Consider the following 24,971-nt stretch of genomic DNA (forward strand, 5'->3'; position numbering starts at 1 on the left):
ACGACTCCCACCTATAATACTCACTGTAATGTATCCTCTTCCCTCAACATAACAACAAGCGGCTGTCTCAGCATTGGCAGCCCGGCACCCCAGCCTCGAGCAACACCAACTAGCGGCTGCCCCAGAACTGGATGATATCTCCACCATAACAACAGCAGGAGATACACCGATCTGGAGTAGAGGTAGGGTTACATAGGGAAAGTAAGCTGGACACACTCTTTTTATCAAACCACTAAACATTCCCCAAAAGGGTGTAAACATTGTATATTAACCCTTTTTTTCACAGGTACCACTCAGTATCAATACCACTCCCTATCCCCTTTTTAATCACTTGCACAATAACTTCCCTTTTTTGCACCAAGCGCTCTTTAAATCTTTTTGTATCCTCTTCCCTGCCAAACTGCCAATTATAATACTCAAACTAATATACTCTGACGCCTACCTTCTCCCACCTATACCCTAATAACCCCCCCCCCCCACCCCCCTCCAATTACCAAAGGCCACACTTGTATAAGCTTTTCCAATCATAAAATAAGAGTTATCATGAGGAGCTGCACTTTTTCCAGGGTACCTCTAAAACAACAAACAAATCTGGGTACACATTGGGCAATATATCGACATTGATACCACTGACTATATTGTGTATATATCGTCCAGTGTGTACAGTCAATATCGTTAACGATGCGCTCGATCGTTATCACCCCCACACCCCACCTGTCGTTTGTAACTCAAGACGATATAAGCCAGTGTGTACACTCAATATCTTTCTCCCGCAGCACAAATATTTCGGCGGACTTGGAAATCACCTAGTGTGTACCCAGCATAAGGCGTCGATTCTAACGCAATGCGAGTTGAATTGCGCGGGGTAGCAGCTCCTGGGTCCTATTCTATTCAGCACGCCGCTATGGCTGAGAATGCCGGTACACAATACTTAAACAGGGTATTAAGTCAGGAGAAACGGCATTCTCCGACTTAAATGCTCTGCTGTGATGCTATATGCGTAGTGCTAGGGCACAAAACAGCATTGCAGACCCCTAGAAATCAATATGTTGTGGAACTGAATAGGTCCAGGAGATGCTTGGCACTATGAATAAATCCACCCCTATTACATAGAAAAGAAAAATAGAAAAAAAGGACCACTGAAAAAGGTTAAAACCAATGATAATACAGAAGTTCAAAAGATTTCGTTCAAAGATGGCGCTGATACTACACCAGTGCAGCCCACCTCACACTCAAGGCCTTCACCACAGGCCTATAATCAATTGGTTTACAAAAAAGGGGAATTGTGTGCATGAGCGCTTAGGTGATACAAAAGAATAGAGGTAATATACATACAAATTAATGTAGGATCCGCCTGTTTGATTCAGGGTCTAATACTGAACCAGGTCCCCCCAACATATCACCCACAGGAGGGTGTCCCCCCAACATATCACCCACAGGAGGATGTCCCCCCTTGTCCTGCTGATTCTGGGGGTGACAGGTGTCTGCTCTGGTGAAAGGTTTTTTAATTAGACCCTGAATCAAACAGGCGGATCCTACATTAATTTGTATGTATATTACCTCTATTCTTTTGTATCACCTAAGCGCCCATGCACACAATTCCCCTTTTTTGTAAAACCAATGATAGGCAATGATGGTATAGCCAATATTACACACTCTCCATTCAGTAACTATACACTTAAAAAAATTAATTCAATAATTAAAAAATGCTGTAAAGTCAGGAGAAAACAGCGATCTACTCCTGCCATGTAAGTCAGACTGTATAGAATGCATTGTCATGGTTTGTCTATTCATGCATAGTCTTATTCCCTTGTACATCAGATAATATGTGCAAAGTAAAAATAGGCCGTTGTCTGCTTCTGATGAGCACATTGAGGCCGCGTCACCCTCCTGCACAGGCATCTGCACTTTCTCTGCTCCAATCACTGAATCTGTGCCAGAGGTGTCCTCAGACCAGTGGAACACAAATCCAAACTAAGTCCAAAGCCAGTATTTGTGTCTGACAGGTGCATTAACATCTCCCTGGCATTACATATATGCTATTTACTGTACATAGAAAACCTGAGATTTATCCCACTACCCAAGCATGCAAAAAGCCATATTTCTTCATGTCAATTGTATTGAAATGTTGTTCCCAACTCCCCCTCCCCCTTTTTTTTAAAGCGGCAATCATTTACAGTGAAAAAGCAGGTTGGTTTTGCCATGTAAAACCCTATCTCTCACTTTGATTTTTTTTTTAGATAAAGTTTTAATAACCAATTTATTTTTTTCCTAGGCACAAGAGATCCCATAGACCACAATAGATTTCCATCCTTACAGCTTGCTGGGTGAGGAGAGATTCCGTCCTACAAAGGGGGCGAGCTTAGGATCAGACTACAAGAGACAACATCCCTTTAAATTTAACACGCAGTCAATGAATCAGTGTTCTCAGCAATTACAATAAAAGGATTGGAAGTATTATACGCATGACTGGGATACATAGAGATGATCGGCATTAGGAATGCCGATGGTCAGAATTCCGACAGGAGGGAATCCCAACAGAGGTCAGGGAAGTATACTTACATTCCCATTACCCCCCTTCCCCCAAACCTTCCCACTAGTGCCTAACCCCATGCTCCATAGCCAGCCTAACCCCCAATCCCTTTCCCAAAACTCACCCAAGCGCCTAAAACCTAACTCCCCCCCCCCCCCCCCAGCATAATGCTTCTGCTAGCCACATACTTACATTTGGGATGCCAGCAAGTGATATTCCAGTGCCAGCATCTTCAACGATATCGTCATTAGCCCGACGGCGGAATCTCGACTGCCCGGACTCAGACAGCAGGGGGAGCGCAATGAAGCCCCTTGTGGGCACAGTGGCCTGCCACCTACTTTATTCTCCCTCTATGGGGTCGTGGAACCCCACGAGGGAGAATACCCCCTGCCCATGTGTCGGGCTTTTAGCAGTCGGGATTCCGAAGTCGGGGTAATGACTTGATCCAGGTAGTAGGTCTCCGCTCCTTCACAGCTCCATCTTCCCAGTTACAACGGGGAAGATGACTCCACACAGTGAAAGCAACAACTGACAAGATGGCACTGACCGAGGAGGAATGACCTGCAGATCAAGAATGGTGGCCCTCTATGGAGCGCGGAATTGGCAGCACAGGTTTTTTTTTTAAGTGGTAAGTGGACACGCCCCCTTTCTAGGCCACGCCTCCATGTCACTGGAGCCTGGTGTGGCTCACTACTGCCCTGCCATCTAGCACCTAGTACTGGTTTCAAAAGCCCACCACAGCCACAAAAAAAAAAAATGGGGGTGAGAGGCTTAGTGGATACCCCATATTCCATTTGTAATATGCATAATGTGTTCAACTGTAATAGTTATTTGGGTTTATGTATATTAATACATTTGCACTTATTTACTATTATTCCGTTGTTTCATCCCGCAGATTCCGCTAAAGGAGTATTTCAGCATTTGTTACATAGACGTGTACAATAGAACATCTCCAAGAGCGGAATGCCAGTGTCAAACAGGGATGTTTATGGGAGCTGCCGGTTCCTTCCATCGGATGGAGTTGCTTTCTCTTCATGCCCATACTTTGGTCCTTCTCACATTGCTGCATATGTCTTGCAGGTTTACCCATGATACCAACATTGCAAAGTCACTCCATTAAAATTCAGGGCGAGATCAAATAACAAGAGCAGGTTACTGATAACCAAGTCTCAGGTGACTCCTCTTTGCACTCACACAACTTTCACCAACTCAATTTTATTACAGCTGTGAGGCTATTCTTGGGATTCAGTCTTGGGCGCACAACCCTGTGCTCATATCAGGAGACCTCTAATTTCTTTCAGCTTTTGCAGTCTGTACACAACGGAGCCACTTAAGTGATTTCTTTCACAACGTACTGAAGCAGCCAGCAGATGTGAAAGCCCTGTTCTGCTTCTATTATCCCTGTGTCTAGTGAACAAGCTGTGTTAGGAGACCCCTTCATCTGGGCTACAGGACAAGTAGAGTACTCAGAGCTTCAGCTTGATATAGAAAGAGAACAGTTATGTCTACACACCGAACCATTTAATTCCCCCACCGCAAACTCCATCCCACCTTCTCCCCCTCCCCGGCAGGTCCTTCTCCTCTGTCCTGTGGGGAGCTGTTAGGGGGCTCCCATAGCTTGTGTAGGAGACAGGACTGAACACATAGGAGTATTATATAGTGATGTACTATTAAAAAGACCTTTATATAGTGCTGATCAGGGCTTATAAACATTGCATATGGTCAGTAGTAATGGGAGGAGTGTAACCAGGGTCTGGCCACAGCGATTTATCATTTCCCTGCTAACGCTATGCACTAACCGGACCATTATCCTAAACACAACCAGCGTTAAATAGCACCGGTTTCTCCATTTACTAATAAATTAATAGCACCGGGGCATCAAACTAAATGATTGTCGTTCCAATAAACATAAGTGTTACACACCTTCCTCACTTCGGAATCATGGGAAATCCAGCGAAGAACGGCTTCAAACACATACTTCTCATTGCCCACGTTTAGCTTCTCCAAGGAGAGGACCTCCTTCAGCTTAATGTGTCCAAGTTCTAAGAACTCTTCGGTACCGCTGACATCCCTGAAGTGGGTCTCCAGGTATTCGGTGGCTAGATAATACACGTGGTTTAGACAGTAATGCAGGGCAAAGTCTCGGATGCCAATGCAGTTCTCCGCCGTGATGCAGCCCTCCAGAAACTCGCAGCACAAGGTCTTAAGGTCAGTGAGGAGCAAGAGGTCGGCTGCTTGCACCACATCCTGGATGGTCTCTTCACTCAGCCTGATCTACCAACAGGGAGAAAACGAACACACATTACAGCTACCTGATAACAACACCATCAGTATTATTTGAATAGTCTGTGTTAGAGAACAGAAAGTCAGGCGAAGCAAATGAAGACCTCTCTCTATGAACGTACAGTCCAGTCTATAAACCAAACGCAGTGGAGCTCTAACCTGTATCTCCTGAGACTAGTATGAACAAATCGGCAAAATAACCCATGAAGAACTCATGTCAACCTTTTGACCATGTTGACTAATGCATGTTGACTTTTGACCATCGATCTAGACACTGTCGACCTTATGACCGCATCCCATTCAGACAGGTGGTAGTTGAGCACATGAATACGACAGGCAGAGGCGTGGGCATTAACAAGGGAATGAATGTCATGTAATTCGCACAGGGTGATGGTGGCACATTCCCTGCATGTTTAGAGCCTGAGTTAACATGTACTTGGTCACATAGTGGCTGGATGCCTAGACGTGCCACTTAGGAGATATACCTAGGGGTAAGTGATCTGTTATAACCTGGTCTGTAATCACAAAGGCAAAAGTATGCCCTGCAGAAAGCAGCACCAGACAAAAGGCCGAGCTGCTCCCATTAGAACAGGAAGACGCTATAATGTGATCCAGACATAGCCTGGTCAGCACAGGAATACAGCCCCCAGTGGAATCAGACCTATATATATAACGTGCAGACTTTGCTCCATTATAATAAAGGAGTATAAATGGGTGCATATACTGTAGCCTGGAAAGTAAAACACTGTGCATTCTGTGTGGAGTTATTCTAATGTAATCTGTCCCCCACGTGTTTGCACAGGGGACCGTTTTTTTTTGCGGCTGTGCTTGTGAAGACACTAAATACGAGCTGGCATGGCGAATTACATGTTCGACGTCCCGCTTGCACCTGGCCATGAAAACGCTGGGTGTTCCCATTCAAATAAGCCAGTGACGCAGGTGCGGGCAGCCGACCATCGAATTAATTCTCCCCCACACCCAAGCTGCGAATGGAGGATTGTGCAAAACATTCTTTATTGATGAATTTAGTCCACATGCAATGCTGTGAAATCTGCAGCATTGCGGGTTAACGTTAGGTCCTTAATACCCTGATGGGCTTCAGTGCCACGGTCAAGGGTCTGAGGGATGGTTCATATGGCAATATGGAGAACCTGCCAGAGAAAGGTAACAATTATCATGGAGCGCACCCCGCTCATTGGCTTCATCAGTAACAAATATTGGCTTTGCCTATAGGGGTACAGAGGACACACGGTTCTTGTCCTGTTTTCCAGTAAATATAGGACAGTCATTATGAAGTCGCTGATCACTGACATAACTCCATCTTTACACAGCAGAGCGTATTCATAAGTGTTGCACAGATTCCCCCTACATAAGTCGCATGTTTCTTACCATATGAGAAACTCAACCTATATATTAAAAAGGCTAAAATCTCCTCACCTCTGTGAAGTCAAGTACCGCCAGTGACCACTAGAGACCACTTGATGGACAAAATTACTCCTCTGTGTACTTAAAAATGTCATAACCAAAAGTGAAAGCTATTTTTGCAGGGACACTTATCTGTTTAAAACTTGTTGGATATGGAGAGAGGGAGCTGTGAAGACAGATTGGAGGTAGGAGCAGATAGGGGTTGGGGTGAAGAGTTTGGGGGCGACAAACGGTCACAGCTCAAAGTGAAAAGTACACTGCAGAAACTGGTCTTTTACCTAGAATACGTATAAACCTGCATATTGTTACACCTAGATATTCTAACCACAACCCTAAATCAAGTACGGGAAAAAATTTTCCAAGAGCTGAAATGTACAAAACAAATTCATATTGCTGTAAATTAAGTACTAGTAAGCCCGCTCGAAGCAAAAGCTTCGAAAGCTAGTGTGCTTCCTTCTGTGTTTGTGCATGTGTGAGAAAGAGATGTAGTTTCACTCTCTGCCAGCAGATGGCAGTGTTTCGGAGACTCACGGACAGTAGACATATATATATAATAATTATTTGCTAAATACCTTCTGACAGGAACTGTATCTAGCACTGTATGTTTAGTCGGCTGGTTGGGGGCACGCAGGCGTCTGTCTGTTCTATTTTACACATCTATTAAAAGCCTATCAAAGTAAGAAGAAAAAATACTCTCTGAAAAGTTTTCACTACTTGGCAAACCTTCATTTGCCGTAATGGATGTGTATAATTGCTAGGTCTTATGCGAATGAGACTTTACAGCCTTATATAAATGTAAGACTCTTGTGAAATAAGATGTACTGACACAGAGATTATTGCATATGCAATGGACATGTGAGCACAAGCAGAGACAGATCCCGCATTCATAATAATTGCATTTGTACTGATGCGCAGCTAAAAAAAAATACTGAGCGTCAACAGATTCCTACCCAACTTCTAGAAGAGTCCTGCTGTTCCGTAATCATGCCGGCACAAATGCAAGTCATCTAGACTGGTACAAGCCACTATGCTTATGAAATAGGTTTCTACCTGGTAGAAATGTGTAATGACTATGCAACCAACTAGGCACTTTCTTCCAATCATTTCCCCTCAGAATATCTAACCTCTCTAGCCTCCATATTCAGACAGAAGCAAAAGAACAGAATGTCGTCATTAGGTCATCATTCACGATGTCGACAGTTCTGATGTCAACATTGTTACAATATTGACAGGCAACAGGTCTCCATGTGAAATGAAGATACAATAAGAATGTTGAAATTAGGGACAGGCTGTGGGGGGAATACAGGTCGAGTATCCCGTATCCGAATATCCGTTATCCGAATTATTCCGAAATACGGACATTCCAGAAAGTGAACATTTTTTTTTTTTTTTGCTAAAAACTCACTGGGGACATTTGTAAACAGCATCACTGGGGACATGATATGTAACTGGCACTATATATGTGCAAGACAATGATTGCTTGGCATTCAAATTCAATATCTGAGATAGTACACACATTTTGTTTCACGTTTTGAAACCTTGTTTTTTGAACAATTAAAAAATATATTTGTGTGTATTTTATGTGGTAATAAAATATATTTGTGTGTATATTATGTGTTTATACAGCATAAATGCAAGATACTTCAAAATACATCATTGAAATATTAAAATATTCCGAAATACGGAATAATCCGTTATCCAAAATTCTCCTGGTCCCGAGCATTTTGGATAAGGGATACTCAACCTGTAATACTAACCCGAATGCTGGAGCATCAGAAGGCCAGCGACAGTCACATGACCCCAAAACCCACACATTATGATTGTTAACATATCACAGCACACCCAAAGGACTATAGTACAAGACAACTGGGTACACGCATCTATGTGCTGGGAACAATACCTGTCCACTGAAGATGTAGTCCAGGATTTCTTTCATAACCGCCACCGAAATTCCTTCCATTTCAATTCGGTAGATGGAACCGTCATATTTGGGCCGGATTGTAGTTCAGTTTTGCTCTGTAAGAAGGAATACAGCTGAACGGAAGAGACAGGCAGGCAGACAGACATGCTTTAAACACATTCTGTGGTAACAGCTACAATGTATATAAAGTCAACCAATAAACACATGCTGGGAAACACTTTCTGTTTTACTGTAACACTGTCAGCAGTACTGTACAGCCAACCAGAGGATATTGTGTATGATGCCATGCTGCATCCTAAATTGTGTAGTTCAGTGGTTCTCAAGCTCGGCCCTCAAGTACCCCAACAGTGCACGTTTTCCAGGTCTCCTCACAGTATCACAGGTAAAATAATTAGCTCCACCTGTGATCTTTTAAAATGTGTCAGTGAATAATGAGTGCACCTGTGCACCTCCCGGGTGACCTGGAAAACGTGACCTGTTGGGGGTACTTGAGAACCACTGTTGTAGTCATCTGCTGCATCTTCAAGTGTGAATGCACTTGCCAATGCAGGGTCCCATTGCCCACTGAATCAGTCATTTCAATTTGTAGCCAGCCTTAAGGCCCCATACACTACCTACAGGAGAAGTCGCCTCCAATTCCCCCTTGAGCTGCCTGGAACCTTCCCAGATGGCAGGATCGCATAAATACAATTACATGCAGCCCATCTCCCTGGCGCTGGGGGTGGTCCACCCCAGAGATCATTCATGCAGCATGTATGATCTCCAAGTCCGATCAGAAGCGCACGGAACCGCAAATCAGATCAGACACATTCTATTTGGGCCGATTTAACCAGACTTTTCGGCCTGATCCGGCGGAATCGGGCCCAAATCGCATAGGGTATGGGCACCTTTAGTTCGTTCACAAAATCGGGAAGCATTGCTTTCAACTAAATCTCATTCATAAACCTTTGTACATAGGGGCCATTATATTGGTAGTCTAAGCAAGCACTGGGCAGAGGTATTCAGCCTGGTAAAGTGATAAAGTAAAAGGTGATAATGCATCGGCCATGCAACTCCTAACTGTAATTTTTCAAGCACAGCTGATTGGCTGGTGCATTATCACTTGGAATATACAGTGTTCATTCTAGCACCCTGGAACTTACAAACCCAGTGCAGTTTCTCTGCTCTGCTGTGGTGCTTATAGCACAGTGTGGTCTGTATTTCACACTGCTAGAAGCATCACAAAATAGAGCGACAGCCCAAGTAGGGAATAGGAACTGCACGGGTTTAAGAAGATGCAAAGTGCTAGAATGAACACGGTACTTATGTGTTATCATAAGCGGCCGATTTTTTCATTGCATGCCACTACCTAAGGCATGGGATGCGATTTTTCATTGTAAAGACCCGATTTTTCATTGTATAGTCACCCATGGGTGATTTCATACCCCCACTATCCAACTAAGCATGGAGTTGATTTTATATAGTGTGGCGAGCGGACACGGATTACTTTACATGTATTCTGCGTCCACTCGCCACACTATATAAAATCAACTCCATGCGTCGTTGGATAGTGGGGGTATGAAATATCGGGTCTTTACAATAAAAAAACGCATCGCATGAATTGTATGCCACTATATTGCATGCGATGCGATGAAAAAAATCGGGCGCCCAGATATTACATAAGTACCATGAACACTAAATATGTAGTGTCAACTATAACCAAACTAACCTACTCTACAGCAAGTTGGGGAAGTCTCAAGATCTCCCGAATACCCCCAGCTTCCCAGAAATCATGGGTTCATTTAGAGCAGCTGGGCTTAATGATGAACATTTGCTTCCTTTAGCCCCACCTCATCCACACAATCCCACCCCCTTGCTGATTTGCTGAGAGCTGCAAGTCTGTTTGTGTGACTGGCAGAAGGGCCGGACTAAAATTGAAGGCGGAGACTTCAGCTCCAGGCCTCCACATTAAAATAGGCCCATCCCGATTACAGTATGATAAAAAACCGTATTGTCAGACATAAATTAAGGAATAAAACCAGCGGCGTAGCTACGTTTTGGGTTCCCCCCCGCCGTTAGGGGGGGGGCGCCCCCCACCGCCCATTCAAACCCCCCCAATCCCCCGCAGCCTTACCTTTCGCGCTGGTCCCGTCGGCTCCGTTCTTCTGCTGAGGACCACCACAAAATGGCTGCCCCCATACAGCAGACAGTTTCAGAGAACTGTGTGCTATATGGGGGCGGCCATTTTGTGGTGGTCCTCAGTAGAAGAACGGAGCCGCCGGGACCAGCGAAATAGGTAAGCCTGCGGGGGATTGGGGGGGGGGGAGTGTAACTATAGCACTGCAGCCCCCGGCACCCCCATATGCACAGCGCCCCCCCACGGTGGCGGGGGCTGCGATGCTATAGTTACGCCAGTGAATAAAACTGTATTTCTATTTTCCTTACAAATGTATGCAATTTTTCTACAGAACAATTACAGTCTCCGAAACCGGTTGTCGGTTATGGAGATGGATAAGCCTCACAAAGTAGAACATGAATAAGGTCACACCAGGTATACTGTGCTAAAGTAGGTCTTTACTTATACAGGAATAAAATGCAAACTGCACCCCTGAGGCAGCAGGGATTTCCCCCTAATGTCTCAGCTACAGAGCACTTTAGAAGTAGTCATTGGTGCTAAGGAATCTCACACAGAGCTGTTATCAACGTTCTATAGGAGCTGCAAAATGAGTCCACATTTAGAACAGCTCCATTGATATTCAGAAGGAGATACAGTATAACAGCATCTAACATTGCTACATACTGCAAAACTCCACATTGTTTACATTTACTTACAGATAGTTATGTAGACCACACATTCTGTAGTGCTTTAGAGCCGGTCTGTCCAAAATGCTGCCCTCATGCTGTTGTGAAACCACATATCCCAGCATGCCTTGCCACAGTTTAAGCATTCCCTACTAGCAAAACTGTGGCAAAGCATGCTGGAACTTGTAGTTTCACAACAGCTGGAGGCCTGCATGTTGGACAGACCTGCTTTAGAGTATATCTAATGGTGCCAACACACGCACCGATCCCGGCGGTGCGATGCTATGCGATGTGGTGCGCGCTCCTGCAGCACCTCATCGCACAGTACAAAAAGTATGTGCTGCACATACTTTTTGTACTAGCTTTTTCTAGCATAGCATCGCATGCACAAGGCATACGATGTTCTAGTTAAGCACAGAACGCATGCCGGGATCGATGCGTCTGTGGGCACCTTAAGATGGGTACACACTATACAATGGGGGTTATTCGGATTCACTTGGAAAGGCACAATCACTCTCTAATGGACAAAACCATATGTACTGCAGGTGGCATCAGTATTTTATCCCAGCTGTTTTCGGCAGGGACTTGCCCATGCAGATTCAACTTTTTAAAAAGTCGAAAACTGCTGCTGGATTGTTGAATCCGCAGTCAACAATCCGCAGTCCTAAAGCAGCCCATACACGCTGCTTTGTGGGCGTGCTGTACTAGCACGGATCACATTGCATTGCATGTGCATCCATTGTGCATGCAATGCGATGCAATGTGATGAAACCTAAGTACAAAAAGTATGTGCTTGCACATACTTTTTGTACTTAGGTTTCATCACATTGCATCGCATTGCATGCACAATGGATGCACATGCAATGCAATGCAATGCAATGTGATCCGTGCTAGTAAAGCACGGAAAGCAATCCCACAAAGCAGCGTGTATGGGCTGCTTTATTTATTCTTGGGCCGCGGCCCATCTGCCCATATGGGCAGATGTATTAAGCCTGGTAAAGTGATAAAGGTGTGTATTCAAGGTCTTTTGCGAGCTGTGACAATCACAGCTCACAAGGTCAGTATTCAACTGACCCCCTGCAGAAGGTATTTCAACCTAGGAAGGGTTTTGTAGCAATGGGGAAGTGGCGGGAGCGGGCGCTAAAACAGCGAGGCATTTAGCCACAAGCCTCCGCTGTTTGGGGGAATCCTCACTGTCATCTGACAGCGAGGGTTACCCCAGAACATACAATAGGGTGAGCGGCCAGAGCGGGGGTAATACGACGAGGGTCGCTTGTTTTCGGGGATCCCCGCCATTTAACCCCCTTACCGGCCACTTTGAATATGGCCCAAAGTGTAATAAAGTTGAAGGTGTCTTTTTCCAAACCCAGCCTGTATTTTGACAGGAGCTGATTGCTGCTGTGTTATCATCAGGCTTAATACATCAGTCCCAGAGTTTCTTAAATCAAATTGACAGATATTAAGTTTCCTGTGCTCAGGCATGGGTATCCTTAAAACCTTGACTATAATAGCCGTTTGTGAAACTCTAGCACAGAGGAAAGGCAATAAATTATTTACCCCAAGTTTTAACTGGAGTGTGAGCGGGGAGGGGGGGGGGGGGGGTGCCAATTTACAACTGCACAATTCAATTGTTTTACTAATCAGGCGAAAGTGCCCACATTTCTGCTAGCAGCCTTCTGGCAAGCAGAAGTGTGCAAGAAGTCTGACTTTTGGGCGCACAATCAGAACTTTGGCCCTTATTCCGATCTAAGCGGTAACGGCCGCTTGCGGGCGTTCCGCCGATGTTTTCGCTCTGCGCATGTGCAGAGGGCACTCTGCGCATGTGCAGGCGAAATCGCCGCACAATTTTTTTTACCGCCGCAAAGGGGGTGGATAGGGGCGTGAGGGGCTACTTAGCCTCATTTCCCTATGCATACGCCCCGCGTTTCATGGGCGTTCCCATGCAAACGCGGGGCGTACGCATGGTAATGAGGCTGTGACGCATGTGTTGGGGGCGGGCATCTGACATCGCCGGATGTCAGCTGCCTGCCCCCATACATGCTTTCACACGGACAAGTGTCCGTAAGGTCTATGGTTGCGGGAGCTGGTGGAGCGTGCGGCCCTGCCTTCGATGGTCGGCGACCATCGAATGCAGGGGGCTGCTCCAAGATGGTGGAGGCGTATCCCCCTCCATTTTCATGCGGACCGCCACATGTCCGCGTACGGACGGCCGTGGCGATCCGTATGGAAGGCGGGGATTCGCCTGCACGGTCGGAGCCGCATATGCGGCTCCGGCCGCACCAAGCAGAATAAGGGCCTTTGTGCGGATACACCCTGTACTTGAAGGGGAGCCCAAAACAACTGAATTGCTCAAACAGACCATTATTATCACTGTCTAATAAACAATTGAATTGCTCTGAAAAAAAATTATAGGAATTAGTGCAGTAATAAGCTTTTCTGAAAAATAGTATTTATAATGGTGGAAAGACAGTTATGCAAAGCTTTAGACAATGAGATAAATGCACCTTAACTAACCTGTGTCAATTAAATGCAAAGTGACTAAAGGTGCGTACACACGGGGGCGATTTTGTCTAGTATCGCGGGAAATATGGTCACTCTTGCACGCGATGGGAGTGTGCACCGGCGATATATCGCGGGGTGCGTGCTCCCATTTTCTCCCCCGTAGTGATCGCTGGTCGCAGGAACATGCTCCTGTGACCAGCTGATTTCCACTGCCGGGCTCCCCCGGCAGTTTTTTTTTATCAGTGACCAGAGCGGGACACTGAGCGATATATCGCTCATCACGAGCGATATATCCCCCCGTGTGTACGGGGCTAAAGGTGTCACATTAAAAAAGTGGTCGCGTTTAACCGGCCCATGTTAATGGGACAATAATCAGCTTCTGCACTTATTCACACTCTACAGATGCACAGATCTAACAAGATCAATAGCCGTATTGATCTAGCTAACTAAAGAAGGGAGCATGACGGACAACAAGGGATGAAACCTGAGACTGTGTGCTACATATCCAAGCGTGTGCCTTGTGGGCAAACTGACTGAGCCGCCCTTCTGAGCAATTCTACTTGCAACGTCAGGCAATTTTACATCTTTAACCACCACCGCTTGCAGTAAATAAACCAATAGGATTAGTCAGATTTAACACTCGATGAGTCACGGGAGAGGGAATGAAATACAGCATCATTGTTTAACTCTTTAGCTGCAGAAATACTTTGGTCATACAGCATGATAAAGTACTGACCTATAGGTATAGATTAGCTGCGATGGCAAAGTTTTACTGCACAGCTCTAATGAACGGTAATAGCTATTGTGTCTGGCACTGCTGCTTCACCAAAACAATGACCAGCCAATGCAAATTAATATATCATTCCCAGCCAATACTGACCTTATATAAGGGCTTGCGGCTGCCAAGATGTTCCTCTGTACTGGGATCTCCTGCTCCTCCAGGACCAGAATGGCATCACAGAAGTCCGATTCTTCCCGGAAGCAGCCCAGAGCCCGGAGGAGCTTGGCTGCATGCTGGGGATCTGACACCACACTGGTGGAGTTTGACTCTGACATTTTCGGGAGGATAAGGAAAGTGTACAAGAGGGGGAGAGTGACTGCTATACCCCCCCTATGTAGGAGTAGGTGGGAGGTCAGGTATACGAAGTCAGTCTATAGTGATGTGTTGTATACAGCAGCTGGGTAACTAGTGCTATGATCTGTGTATACCCCTCATGTATGGGCTGCAATACTGAGCTGTAGAGAGATGTGAAATTAGGAAATGTGGTTACCTGCAGCATAGAGACATTACGGGATGGGCTGTATACAGAGGCTTTGAATGGGTGGCTATGCAGCGTATATAAAGGTAAGTCATGGGCAGTAACTTATATGGAGGTGATGAGAGAGCAATACAGTATGGGCTGCAAATGCAGTTGATAAAGGGGCACTATGAGGGTGATATATAGGGGAGAGGACAGGAGGCAATATAATGCAATCAGTGGTATATAAGAGAAAGGATAGGCTACTGGGGAAATGAGCAGTATATGCTGTACTGAGGCTATGGCAGAGCAGTGTGACAGGGGCACTAATGATGGGGAGAGCTGGACTGAGGCTTTGGCAGAGCAGTATGACTAGGGGGAGAGCTGTACTGAGGCTATGGCAGAGCAGAGTGACAGGTGCACTATAAAGAGGAGAGCTGCACTGAGGTTATGGCAGAGCAGAGTGACAGGGGCATTATATCAAGGGGAGCAGTACTGAGGCTATGGCAGAGCAGAGTGACAGGGGCACTAATGATGGGGAGAGCTGTACTGAGGTTATGGCAGAGAAAAGTGACAGGGGTACTATAAAGAGGAGAGCTGGACTGAGGCTATGGCAGAGCAGAGTGACAGGGGCACTATAATGAGGGGAAGAGCTAGACTGAGGCTATGGCAGAGCAGTATGACTATTGGGAGAGCTGTACTGAGCCTATGGCAGAGCAGAGTGACAGGGGTACTATAAAGAGGAGAGCTGTACTGAGGTTATGGCAGAGCAGTGTGACAGGGGTACTATAAAGAGGAGCGCCGTACTGAGGCCATGGCAGAGCACTATTGCGGGTAAGGGGAGACTGTGTACAGGGCGCCACTGTCAGATACGCCGGGTGGGAAGTGTCACCGGGCTGGAGGAGCGCTGTGTGCTGACGGGTCTGTGCGGGCGGCGGAATAGGGCGGCTCCCGGCGGCTCTCTCCAGCTCCTCACGCCGCTGTGTGTACCCGGCTCAGCAGCCAGCGCTCCCCGAGCCGCCCGCATCACGTCATCGCAGCGCGCGCGGCCGCCCCCCCACGTGGGACAACACAAACACACACAGCCCGCAGGGCCGGGGCGGCACTGTGACGGAGCCTAGCTGAGGGCGGTGGTGTGCCATCCCCCAGCCTGCCTTGCCCGCTGCACTGCTGCTGTGTGCCGCCCGGGATACATACAGTACACCCTGTGATGGTGCAGCGGCGGCGGCGGCAGCAGCAGCAGCACAGAACGGGTGGAGGGGGTGTTGTTATTACTGACTGAGGGAGTACATGAAGAAGCTGCGTGTGTGCCAGGGCTGATACCAGCTTGAGGTACAATGCCCTCACAGGGCGCACTGCAAGTTACATATGAGAAGTAATCACAGTTCTGTCATGTTTTCTGGTTACTAAAGATCCCTCCCAATTAGCCAACTGCACGGTATTATATAATAAGGGTGCACATTCATACAGTCGGGGGGTACATTTACTAAGATGGAAGTTCCATTGAAGGCAGGATGTTGCCTATAGCAACCAGTCAGATCCTACTTATTTATTTAGCACATTCTAGAAAGTAATAGATAGAATCTGATTGGTTGCTATGGGCAACATCCCATTTTCAATAGGGCTCCCATCATAATAAATGTACCCCTCAGTGTATGGATGTGGGCTATCCGGTAGTAAAACGCACTGTGAAAGGGTTAGTAAATGCTTCGGGATCCACCTACAACCTGCTCAGTGAGTGATGCAGCTGCTGAAACCAATGTTACAGAATTATATATTTTGCTTGTGACACACCCGTTACATAATATAACCAGAACACATCTAGAGCAGGCATTCCCATTGCCAGTCCTCAAGTCACACTAGCAGTACAGGCAGGTGTAATGGTGTGTTCACACGGGGGCGATATGCCGTGCTATGCGAGTCCCGATGCATGGAGTGGCACAATTTAGACTATATAGTGCAGATCTGCACTATATAGTGTTGCCTGCCCTCTCTATTTCACTGCCGATTTGCGCTTACACGGGAGTGTGCATTGGCAGTGCATCGGGCTCGCAAGCCCTAAAAAAGCATGCGATATGGCTTCCGATGTTAACTATATCGGCAACATCGGAAGTCATATCTTACCGTCTGTACGCACTATTAGTGATATGGGTGCCCAATTACTATAGCATATTCGTGGCTAATTCAAATTAGCCGCCACTATTAAGTGTTCCCTGAATGTATAAAGAAGGGACTCTTCAATACCTGCTGTGATCCCTCCTGCTCCTACTTGGAGACTGATCCACTGCGGTGTTTATACTGAGGCCCGGGCGATCTCATCATCCGGAGATCCGAATACGCTAAAGGAACATCTGTCGAGCCTTACTTTCTCACCATTCTGGTAAAAGTCCCCATCTTACCTTATGAGACCTGCGGTTTTTATTGATGTTATTATCCCATAAAAAAATTTGGGTAAATTATCCTCATTCAAGTGTACTTTATGAATAAAAAATTGTGTGTTAAAAACGTATTACACTATTATATATTTCATATCTTTTTCATGTAATAACATATTGGTGACCCACCAAGGGCGAAGAAACCTATACACAAGGGAAGTATTGTCTGATACCCTGTATATCCCCTCACCACCAACCTTTATTCCCACTTCACAAGCGCTTTGCGCACAGATCTCTACTCGCACCCTTTTCTTTTACTATTGAAATTCTTGGCTATTTCTTTGAGGTATAGCCCTGAGAAGAGCAGCGCAGCATTGGGTGGTTTGCACATTTTTTATCGCCATATAGCAGAACACTACTCTGTTTCCTTATCCCTCCTGCTCCGCTCGTGGCCGCATACCCATTGCATTGGTTCCCAGGGCTGCGGATATTCTGAGATGGTGGTAATCCATTGTAGGCTATGGGCTACAGACCACACTGCGGAGGGGCAGTGTGGTCAGCACGGGTCAGCGATAACTGCACATGCTAATTAATGCATGTCAACCTTTTCCATATGTAGACCTTTTGCCTGTCAACCTTTTGACCTAGGCACGGTCCGCGTAATTGTGTGCCACCCTGTTAAGACGCTGAAGATTGCATCGCTGCAAGCGTAAATCCATTCCCAAGTCCCATACAAAATCAAGGTGTGTTGTGGGTGTCACAATGGGTGCAGCCTCACGGCACTGCAAAAATGGGTATAAACGTGGGCATATGCAAAGGGAGTGATCCAAAAGTGGTGGGTGTTGTTTTTGCAAACCTATGCATACAATAGCAGTATTGGCCAGAAAATTAATTTGCAAATCTAAAGGTCCATACACACTGGGTGACTTAGCGCTGAAAGACGTTTAAAACAGCAGTGTGTATTGCCCAGCGATGAGTGCTGCTGCTGAGTGGCTTTGAGGACAGCTTTGTATAGCGCTGCGCTATGCAAAGCCGTCCTCTCCCCGCTGACGGTGCCGGGCAGGGGGAAAGCCGCTTAGTGTGTATGCACTGATCGGCTTTCCCCGCAGCAATGATAACGATCATCGCTGTCCATACACGCTGGGCATAATCTCCCAGTGTGTATGGACCTTTAGTGACTCCTAGGTGTCTCCTGGCTGCAACCAAATAACAAAGCGCACACAAGACTAATCAGCCCAGACAATTGCTAAAACACACACACCTGCACACACTACTGAGCCAAACAACATACAAGCTTCTCTCATTAATCTGGCTAAATGTATTATCAAGGCCATACTGGATTTTGACCATTTGCATTATTTTAGCAACATTTCTAAATAGAAGTACATATACATTAAAACATTGGAATATACAATAACAGTACAATTCATTTTTATTACATCAAACACATTTAATATAATAAATGCACTCACTCAAACACTTTCAAATTCATACCCTGGACATTTGTAGGATACATGTATTTAAATGTAGATGTGCTTTTAAGAGTTCATACAAAAACACAGGGAACTAATGCCCCTTTCAGACCACACTTTGGAAACGGTATATTGCCTTTTTTTACCGTTTTAAAACGGTAATCTGTGCGGTCTGAAAGGTGCAGATCCAATTAACCGGTTTGAAAATACCGTTTTTTCAAACCGGTTAAAATGCAGGGTCCTACCCGTTTCAGACCCGGTATTTTGGGATCAAAATCGGGTCTGAAACGGTATTTAGGACCCAGCCAATGAGCTGGGTCCTAAATTCAGCGCAGTGAATATTTAATGAGCGCTCATTAAATATTCATAGCACTGGAACCGCCCGCCGCCGACCCCCCCGCGCGCGTTAACATTACCCAATCTCCCGGGGTAACATCCCCCGATCTCTCAGTGCAGTCTTCAGCCCCCCCTCCCCTCCGTGCAGCCGGTACCTGAGTTCGGTTGCAGATCCCGGCAGTAGTAAGGACCGATGCGCTTATAAAAAAAAGTGACTTTCGGAAAATGTCTGCCCCATAGGAAAATCCATTTTAAAAAACTGTCTTTCGTGTGGGGGCAGCCATTTTCCGAAAGTCACTTTTCTTATAAGCAGCAGGAGGCTGCACTTATTACCGGGTAAAATGCAGTTTTTACCGTGTCAAAACGGTTCAAGAATACCAGTAATTCAAAACGGTTAAAACGGTTTCAGTGTCCCTGTGTAATGTGATGGGACAAAACGGCATTGAAACGGTAATACATCTTTCAGACTGCAGTTAAACGGGTAATATACCATTTAAGACACAGGTCTTCAACCTATGGCCCTCCAGTTGTTGTGGAACTACATGTCCCAGCATGCCCTGGCAGTTTTGGCATGCTCTTATAGGGAAAAATGTGGCAATGCATATTGGAACATGTCGTTTCACAGCATCTGGAGGGCCACAGGTTGAAGACCCATGGTTTAAGATATGCAGTGTGAAAGGGGTTAAGGCTGTCTGACCCATTTAAAAAAAAATTGTTAAATTACCGGGTCAATGCCGTCTTTGCAGTGTGAAAACAGCATTACAGTCCATACTCCCAATGTCAGGCATGTCCAAAGTAGGGCCCTCCGGCTGTTGTGGAACTACACGTCCCAGCATGCTTTACAATAGTTTTAGCATTCCCTAATAGCAAAACTGTGGCAAGGCATGATGGGACTTGTAGTTTCACAACAGCTGGAGGGCCATAGTTTGGACATGTCTGCCCTATGGGATACAGTCGCTATATCGACACTAAAGATCGATAGGCCTTAGGTCGGCACATGAAATAGGTCGACATGGCTAAGGTGGACAGGGTCAGAAGGCTGACACAAGCATTAGGTCAACAATTGGAAGGTCGACAGTCGAAAGGTTGGCATGAGTTTTGCACGTTATTTTTTGAGCCAACTTGTGCCGACTGGCGGTATTTCATACCCGACCATCTATTACGGCATGGCGGGAGAATATAATAGTGTGCCCAAACCACTGTGCCCATGTCGTCAAAACTCGGGACAAAAAATTCCAAAATCATGTCGACCTTCCTATTTTCGACCTAATGCTTTCGTTGACCTTCCGACCCTGTCAACATTAGACATGTCGACCTAAACCCTTTTGATCTTTAGTGGTCGACCTAATGTATGTTGACTTCCTAGTGTCGACCCTATGGCCCATGCCCCTCCCTACCATGGCACTTAACCCTCGGTATCAGCCACTCTGATGCTTATTTCAGTATTATGACCACTGATGTTTAGATACCATGTACTTGTCCTATAATGTCTCGCACGGCATCTGTCTTCTTGTTCTGCTTATTTATCTGCTTTGGGGGGTGATTCAGCTTTGCTCAGCCAAGCAGGAATTCAGTCCAATGGCGCGGCTCTGCGCAAAAGTACCCATGTGCAGGGCTGCAGCGCAAACACCTTAGGTAACTTTCACAGTAGCTGAGGGTGTCACACAGGAGGGGGCAGTGGGCAGACAGTGGGCGCACAGAAAAACGACGTCAGCTCCTGCCCCCTGTTCACCCATCTCTAGCCCAGATAAAAGTCAACTTTTATCTGCGAGTGGGTGATATCATTCCATGGTCAGTGCCCTTCAAAGGATTTTTCGCCCGTACGGCAGCATCACATCCATTCAAATGCATATGTGGCCATTCAGACGGCAAAGGGTGGTGGGTGGCGTTTAACTGCTCTGTAAGCAGCGCATTTACGCTGCTTACCGTCCCATGCTGAATCACCCCTTTGTTAAGTGCTGCGGAACCCTTGGAACCCATATAAAAACTTGGAACCCATATAAAAAAAATGACTTTATTATATTCATTGTTGAACTTCAGATAAACAGTTCTGTGAATTGCAGAATTTGGAATTTCTCTCCCATATTCTTTTTTAATTTCTTTAAAATCTGAGGTATTGTTAATGTCGTCATGACCGATGTGTGGAGCAGAGCAGCTGTCAGCCCGTAAATGCTTATTGGGTCACATATATTTTTGATTCTTCAAAACAGACTCGCCAGAAGATGGCGCTACTGCCTAGAAAAAGTTTTGTGAAGGTTACACATGAACTAAATGGTATGCAGTCAGTGCATAGACTATTAGGTCGACCCCTAATGGTCGTCAGTGATTAGCTCGACACCTAAAAAGGATCAACATACCTTCGGTCGACACTGCCAGAAGATCGACACAAGCTTATGGTCGACATAGGCAAGATCGACATGAGTTTTTCATGATTTTATTTTTCCAAAAAAAGTGGTTGTTCATACTTTACTATCCAAGTGGGCATAGAGTGGGCATATAATAGTGTGCTCAAAGCATGGTGACCAATAACATAGACACAAAAAATAATGAAAACTCATGTCGACCTTGCCTATGTCAACCATAAACTTGTGTCGACTTTTTATCCCTGGTAAGTGGGGATCCCCCAATAAAAGGGTGTCCCATCAGGACACCCCCGGCCCGGGCTGAAGCCTCGGCCTGTCCCCAGAATCCCAGGGTGGTGGATGCCGGGCTGATGGGATTTAATGTGTTAAAATAATGTGTAAAAATAGATTTTGGGTTCTGTAGTAGAACTACAAGACCCAGCAATCCCCCCTCCAGAGACTTGGAGAAACACACGCATGCAATGTATTATTGGGCCCACTGGCACTTGTAGTCCCACTACAGAACCAATACGGCAATAAATGACACCCGCACAAATAAAGTATCATTTTATTACATACTTCACACATCCATATTTAGGATCCCGTAGGTTCGATCCAAGTGTCCAGTAGATAATCCAAACAGGAAGGCTGTAATGTAATCTCTCCCTCCTGGTATCTCTGGTTACAGATGTCACAGAGGCTCCTGCTAATAATGGGCCCCACACACAGCACAATTTTCAGGCATTTTCTGAGCGATTTTAACAAATCACTCAGAAAATCCCTGAAAATGCATGTAAATCGCTGTGTATATAGCCCACACAGCGATTTGCATGCGCGCACCCGCCGTTCTGAATCTGTCCAAGATTCAGAACGGACCGGCTGTACAATTGAGAACAGTCGCTCAGAAAGCTCCTGCTCATCTCCCATGTGTATGGCCACGGGCAGATGAGCAGGGGCTTCTGACTGACTGAAGCCCCACTGGACGCCGCTCGGACGAACCGCCGAACTGAGCTGCCACAGGTGCCATCCAGCACGGTCTGGCAGCCATACCTCTGCAGCAGTGACAGGATCCACTGCTGCTTGGCCGTGTACTGATCCGGAAGCCCCTCCGCCGCTGCCCTGATACACGCCATCCACCTTGGTCTCCCCTGCGACGCGTCTATGAGAGCAGTCAGCAGCAGCGCGGATGATGAGTGCTGCTGCAGCCCGGACCTAGCGCCTGACACCAATGCCCCCAATTCATTGCTGTAAGTAGAGGTATGGTCGGAGGCTATTTATTACAGCATTTCACGTAACAGCTTTCCTGGTGAGCTGGGACTAGTAGTGCCACAGCTGCCTACCAGCCTGGTCCCTTTAATTCAGCAGTGACAATAAAGCAGCGGTTCGGACTCTCACAGGAATATGCAAGTGCACATCTCTGGCACTCTGGTTTATAGAATATCCTGTCCCACACTGGCATGCTGAAATAGCCAGCCCCCACCCCAAGACTCACATTCCCAATGTTTCCTGCCAAGTTAGGATAGGATAGGACATTTTACTGTCTGTATACCATATGCAATTATTTTTGTGATGAAGTGCAGTTTATATATATATATATATATATATATATATATATATATATATATATATATTATATATATACATACAGTGCAGTTTGATGGCATGTGCGGTCGTGACAGATTTGAAATCTCCCGTGCTGAATCTCCCAATTTGAATCTCTGACACAAATCTCTCTGTATGTGGCTCATTGTCTGAAATGAGCCACAAGAGTGAAATCTCTCGTGCTGAATCTCCCGTTATGTATCTCTGGCACACATCTCTGCGTATGTAGGGGCCTTAAGGCTTGTTGTATGTGAATGATTAATTGTTATCTTATACATGTGATTGCAAATTATTGGTAACAAAGTCATATGGGCCCCACACACAGCACAATTTTCAGGCATTTTCTGAGCGATTTTAACAAATCACTCAGAAAATCCCTGAAAATGCATGTAAATCGCTGTGTATATAGCCCACACAGCGATTTGCATGCGCGCACCCGCCGTTCTGAATCTGTCCAAGATTCAGAACGGACCGGCTGTACAATTGAGAACAGTCGCTCAGAAAGCTCCTGCTCATCTCCCATGTGTATGGCCACGGGCAGATGAGCAGGGGCTTCTGACTGACTGAAGCCCCACTGGACGCCGCTCGGACGAACCGCCGAACTGAGCTGCCACAGGTGCCATCCAGCACGGTCTGGCAGCCATACCTCTGCAGCAGTGACAGGATCCACTGCTGCTTGGCCGTGTACTGATCCGGAAGCCCCTCCGCCGCTGCCCTGATACACGCCATCCACCTTGGTCTCCCCTGCGACGCGTCTATGAGAGCAGTCAGCAGCAGCGCGGATGATGAGTGCTGCTGCAGCCCGGACCTAGCGCCTGACACCAATGCCCCCAATTCATTGCTGTAAGTAGAGGTATGGTCGGAGGCTATTTATTACAGCATTTCACGTAACAGCTTTCCTGGTGAGCTGGGACTAGTAGTGCCACAGCTGCCTACCAGCCTGGTCCCTTTAATTCAGCAGTGACAATAAAGCAGCGGTTCGGACTCTCACAGGAATATGCAAGTGCACATCTCTGGCACTCTGGTTTATAGAATATCCTGTCCCACACTGGCATGCTGAAATAGCCAGCCCCCACCCCAAGACTCACATTCCCAATGTTTCCTGCCAAGTTAGGATAGGATAGGACATTTTACTGTCTGTATACCATATGCAATTATTTTTGTGATGAAGTGCAGTTTATATATATATATATATATATATATATATATATTATATATATACATACAGTGCAGTTTGATGGCATGTGCGGTCGTGACAGATTTGAAATCTCCCGTGCTGAATCTCCCAATTTGAATCTCTGACACAAATCTCTCTGTATGTGGCTCATTGTCTGAAATGAGCCACAAGAGTGAAATCTCTCGTGCTGAATCTCCCGTTATGTATCTCTGGCACACATCTCTGCGTATGTAGGGGCCTTTACTTTCTTCACCCTTTTTTGCTCCCCATTTCTTTACCGTTTATCTGTGATCCACTAGCCATAGTTGCCTACCCTCCCGCATCATGCAGTAGGCTCCTGTTTTGGCCATAAATCTCCTACTGTCCTGCATTAATCTCCTAATCTCCCGGATTCTTCAGATTCTGCCAGGGGGCTCCACTAAGGAGTTTCGGTACTTATGTAGTATCTGGGCTGCCGATTTTTTGATTGTATGCCTTAAGTTAAGGCATACAATCAGATGCGATGCGATGCGATATCGCATCGCATACGACCACATAGCATTCGATGCGATGCGATGCGATGACCCGATTTTTCCATAGGATTCAATGTTAAAATGGACTGAGTCCATTTTAACATGGAATTCAATGGGAAAAAGGGGTCCTTTTCATACCCCTACTATCCAAGTGGGCATGGAGTTGGATATAAACCTGTGGCGAGCGTAGCGAGCCACCGAGCCCGAAGCGTGGCGAGCGAAGCGATCCCCACGAGGGGACGGTATTCTGTGTCCCCTCGCGGGGCTCGCTACGCTCGCCACGCTTCGGACTCGGTGGCTCGCTACGCTCGCCACAGGTTTATATCCAACTCCATGCCCACTTGGATAGTAGGGGTATGAAAAGGACCCCTTTTTCCCATTGAATTCTATGTTAAAATGGACTCAGTCCATTTTAACATTGAATCCTATGGAAAAATCGGGGCATCGCATCGAATGCGATGTGGTCGTATGC

The 24,971-nt window shown here is 46.2% G+C and overlaps 1 protein-coding gene across 1 annotated transcript in view; it reads right to left on the minus strand.

Annotated features, from left to right (window-relative positions):
* The window catches only part of GAN (gigaxonin), a 55,779-nt gene extending 40,028 nt beyond the window's left edge, over positions 1 to 15,751 (minus strand). The window contains 4 exon segments of the mRNA XM_083164998.1: positions 4,457 to 4,807; positions 8,142 to 8,234; positions 8,236 to 8,257; positions 14,326 to 15,751. Of these exon segments, the coding sequence (XP_083021124.1) occupies positions 4,457 to 4,807; positions 8,142 to 8,234; positions 8,236 to 8,257; positions 14,326 to 14,501 (642 nt within the window). The 5' untranslated portion in view covers positions 14,502 to 15,751.
* Positions 15,752 to 24,971: the final 9,220 nt, after the last annotated feature.

This window comes from Crinia signifera, chromosome 11 (genome assembly GCF_055691185.1).
Source record: "Crinia signifera chromosome 11, ASM5569118v1, whole genome shotgun sequence".
Classification (NCBI taxonomy): domain Eukaryota; kingdom Metazoa; phylum Chordata; class Amphibia; order Anura; family Myobatrachidae; genus Crinia; species Crinia signifera.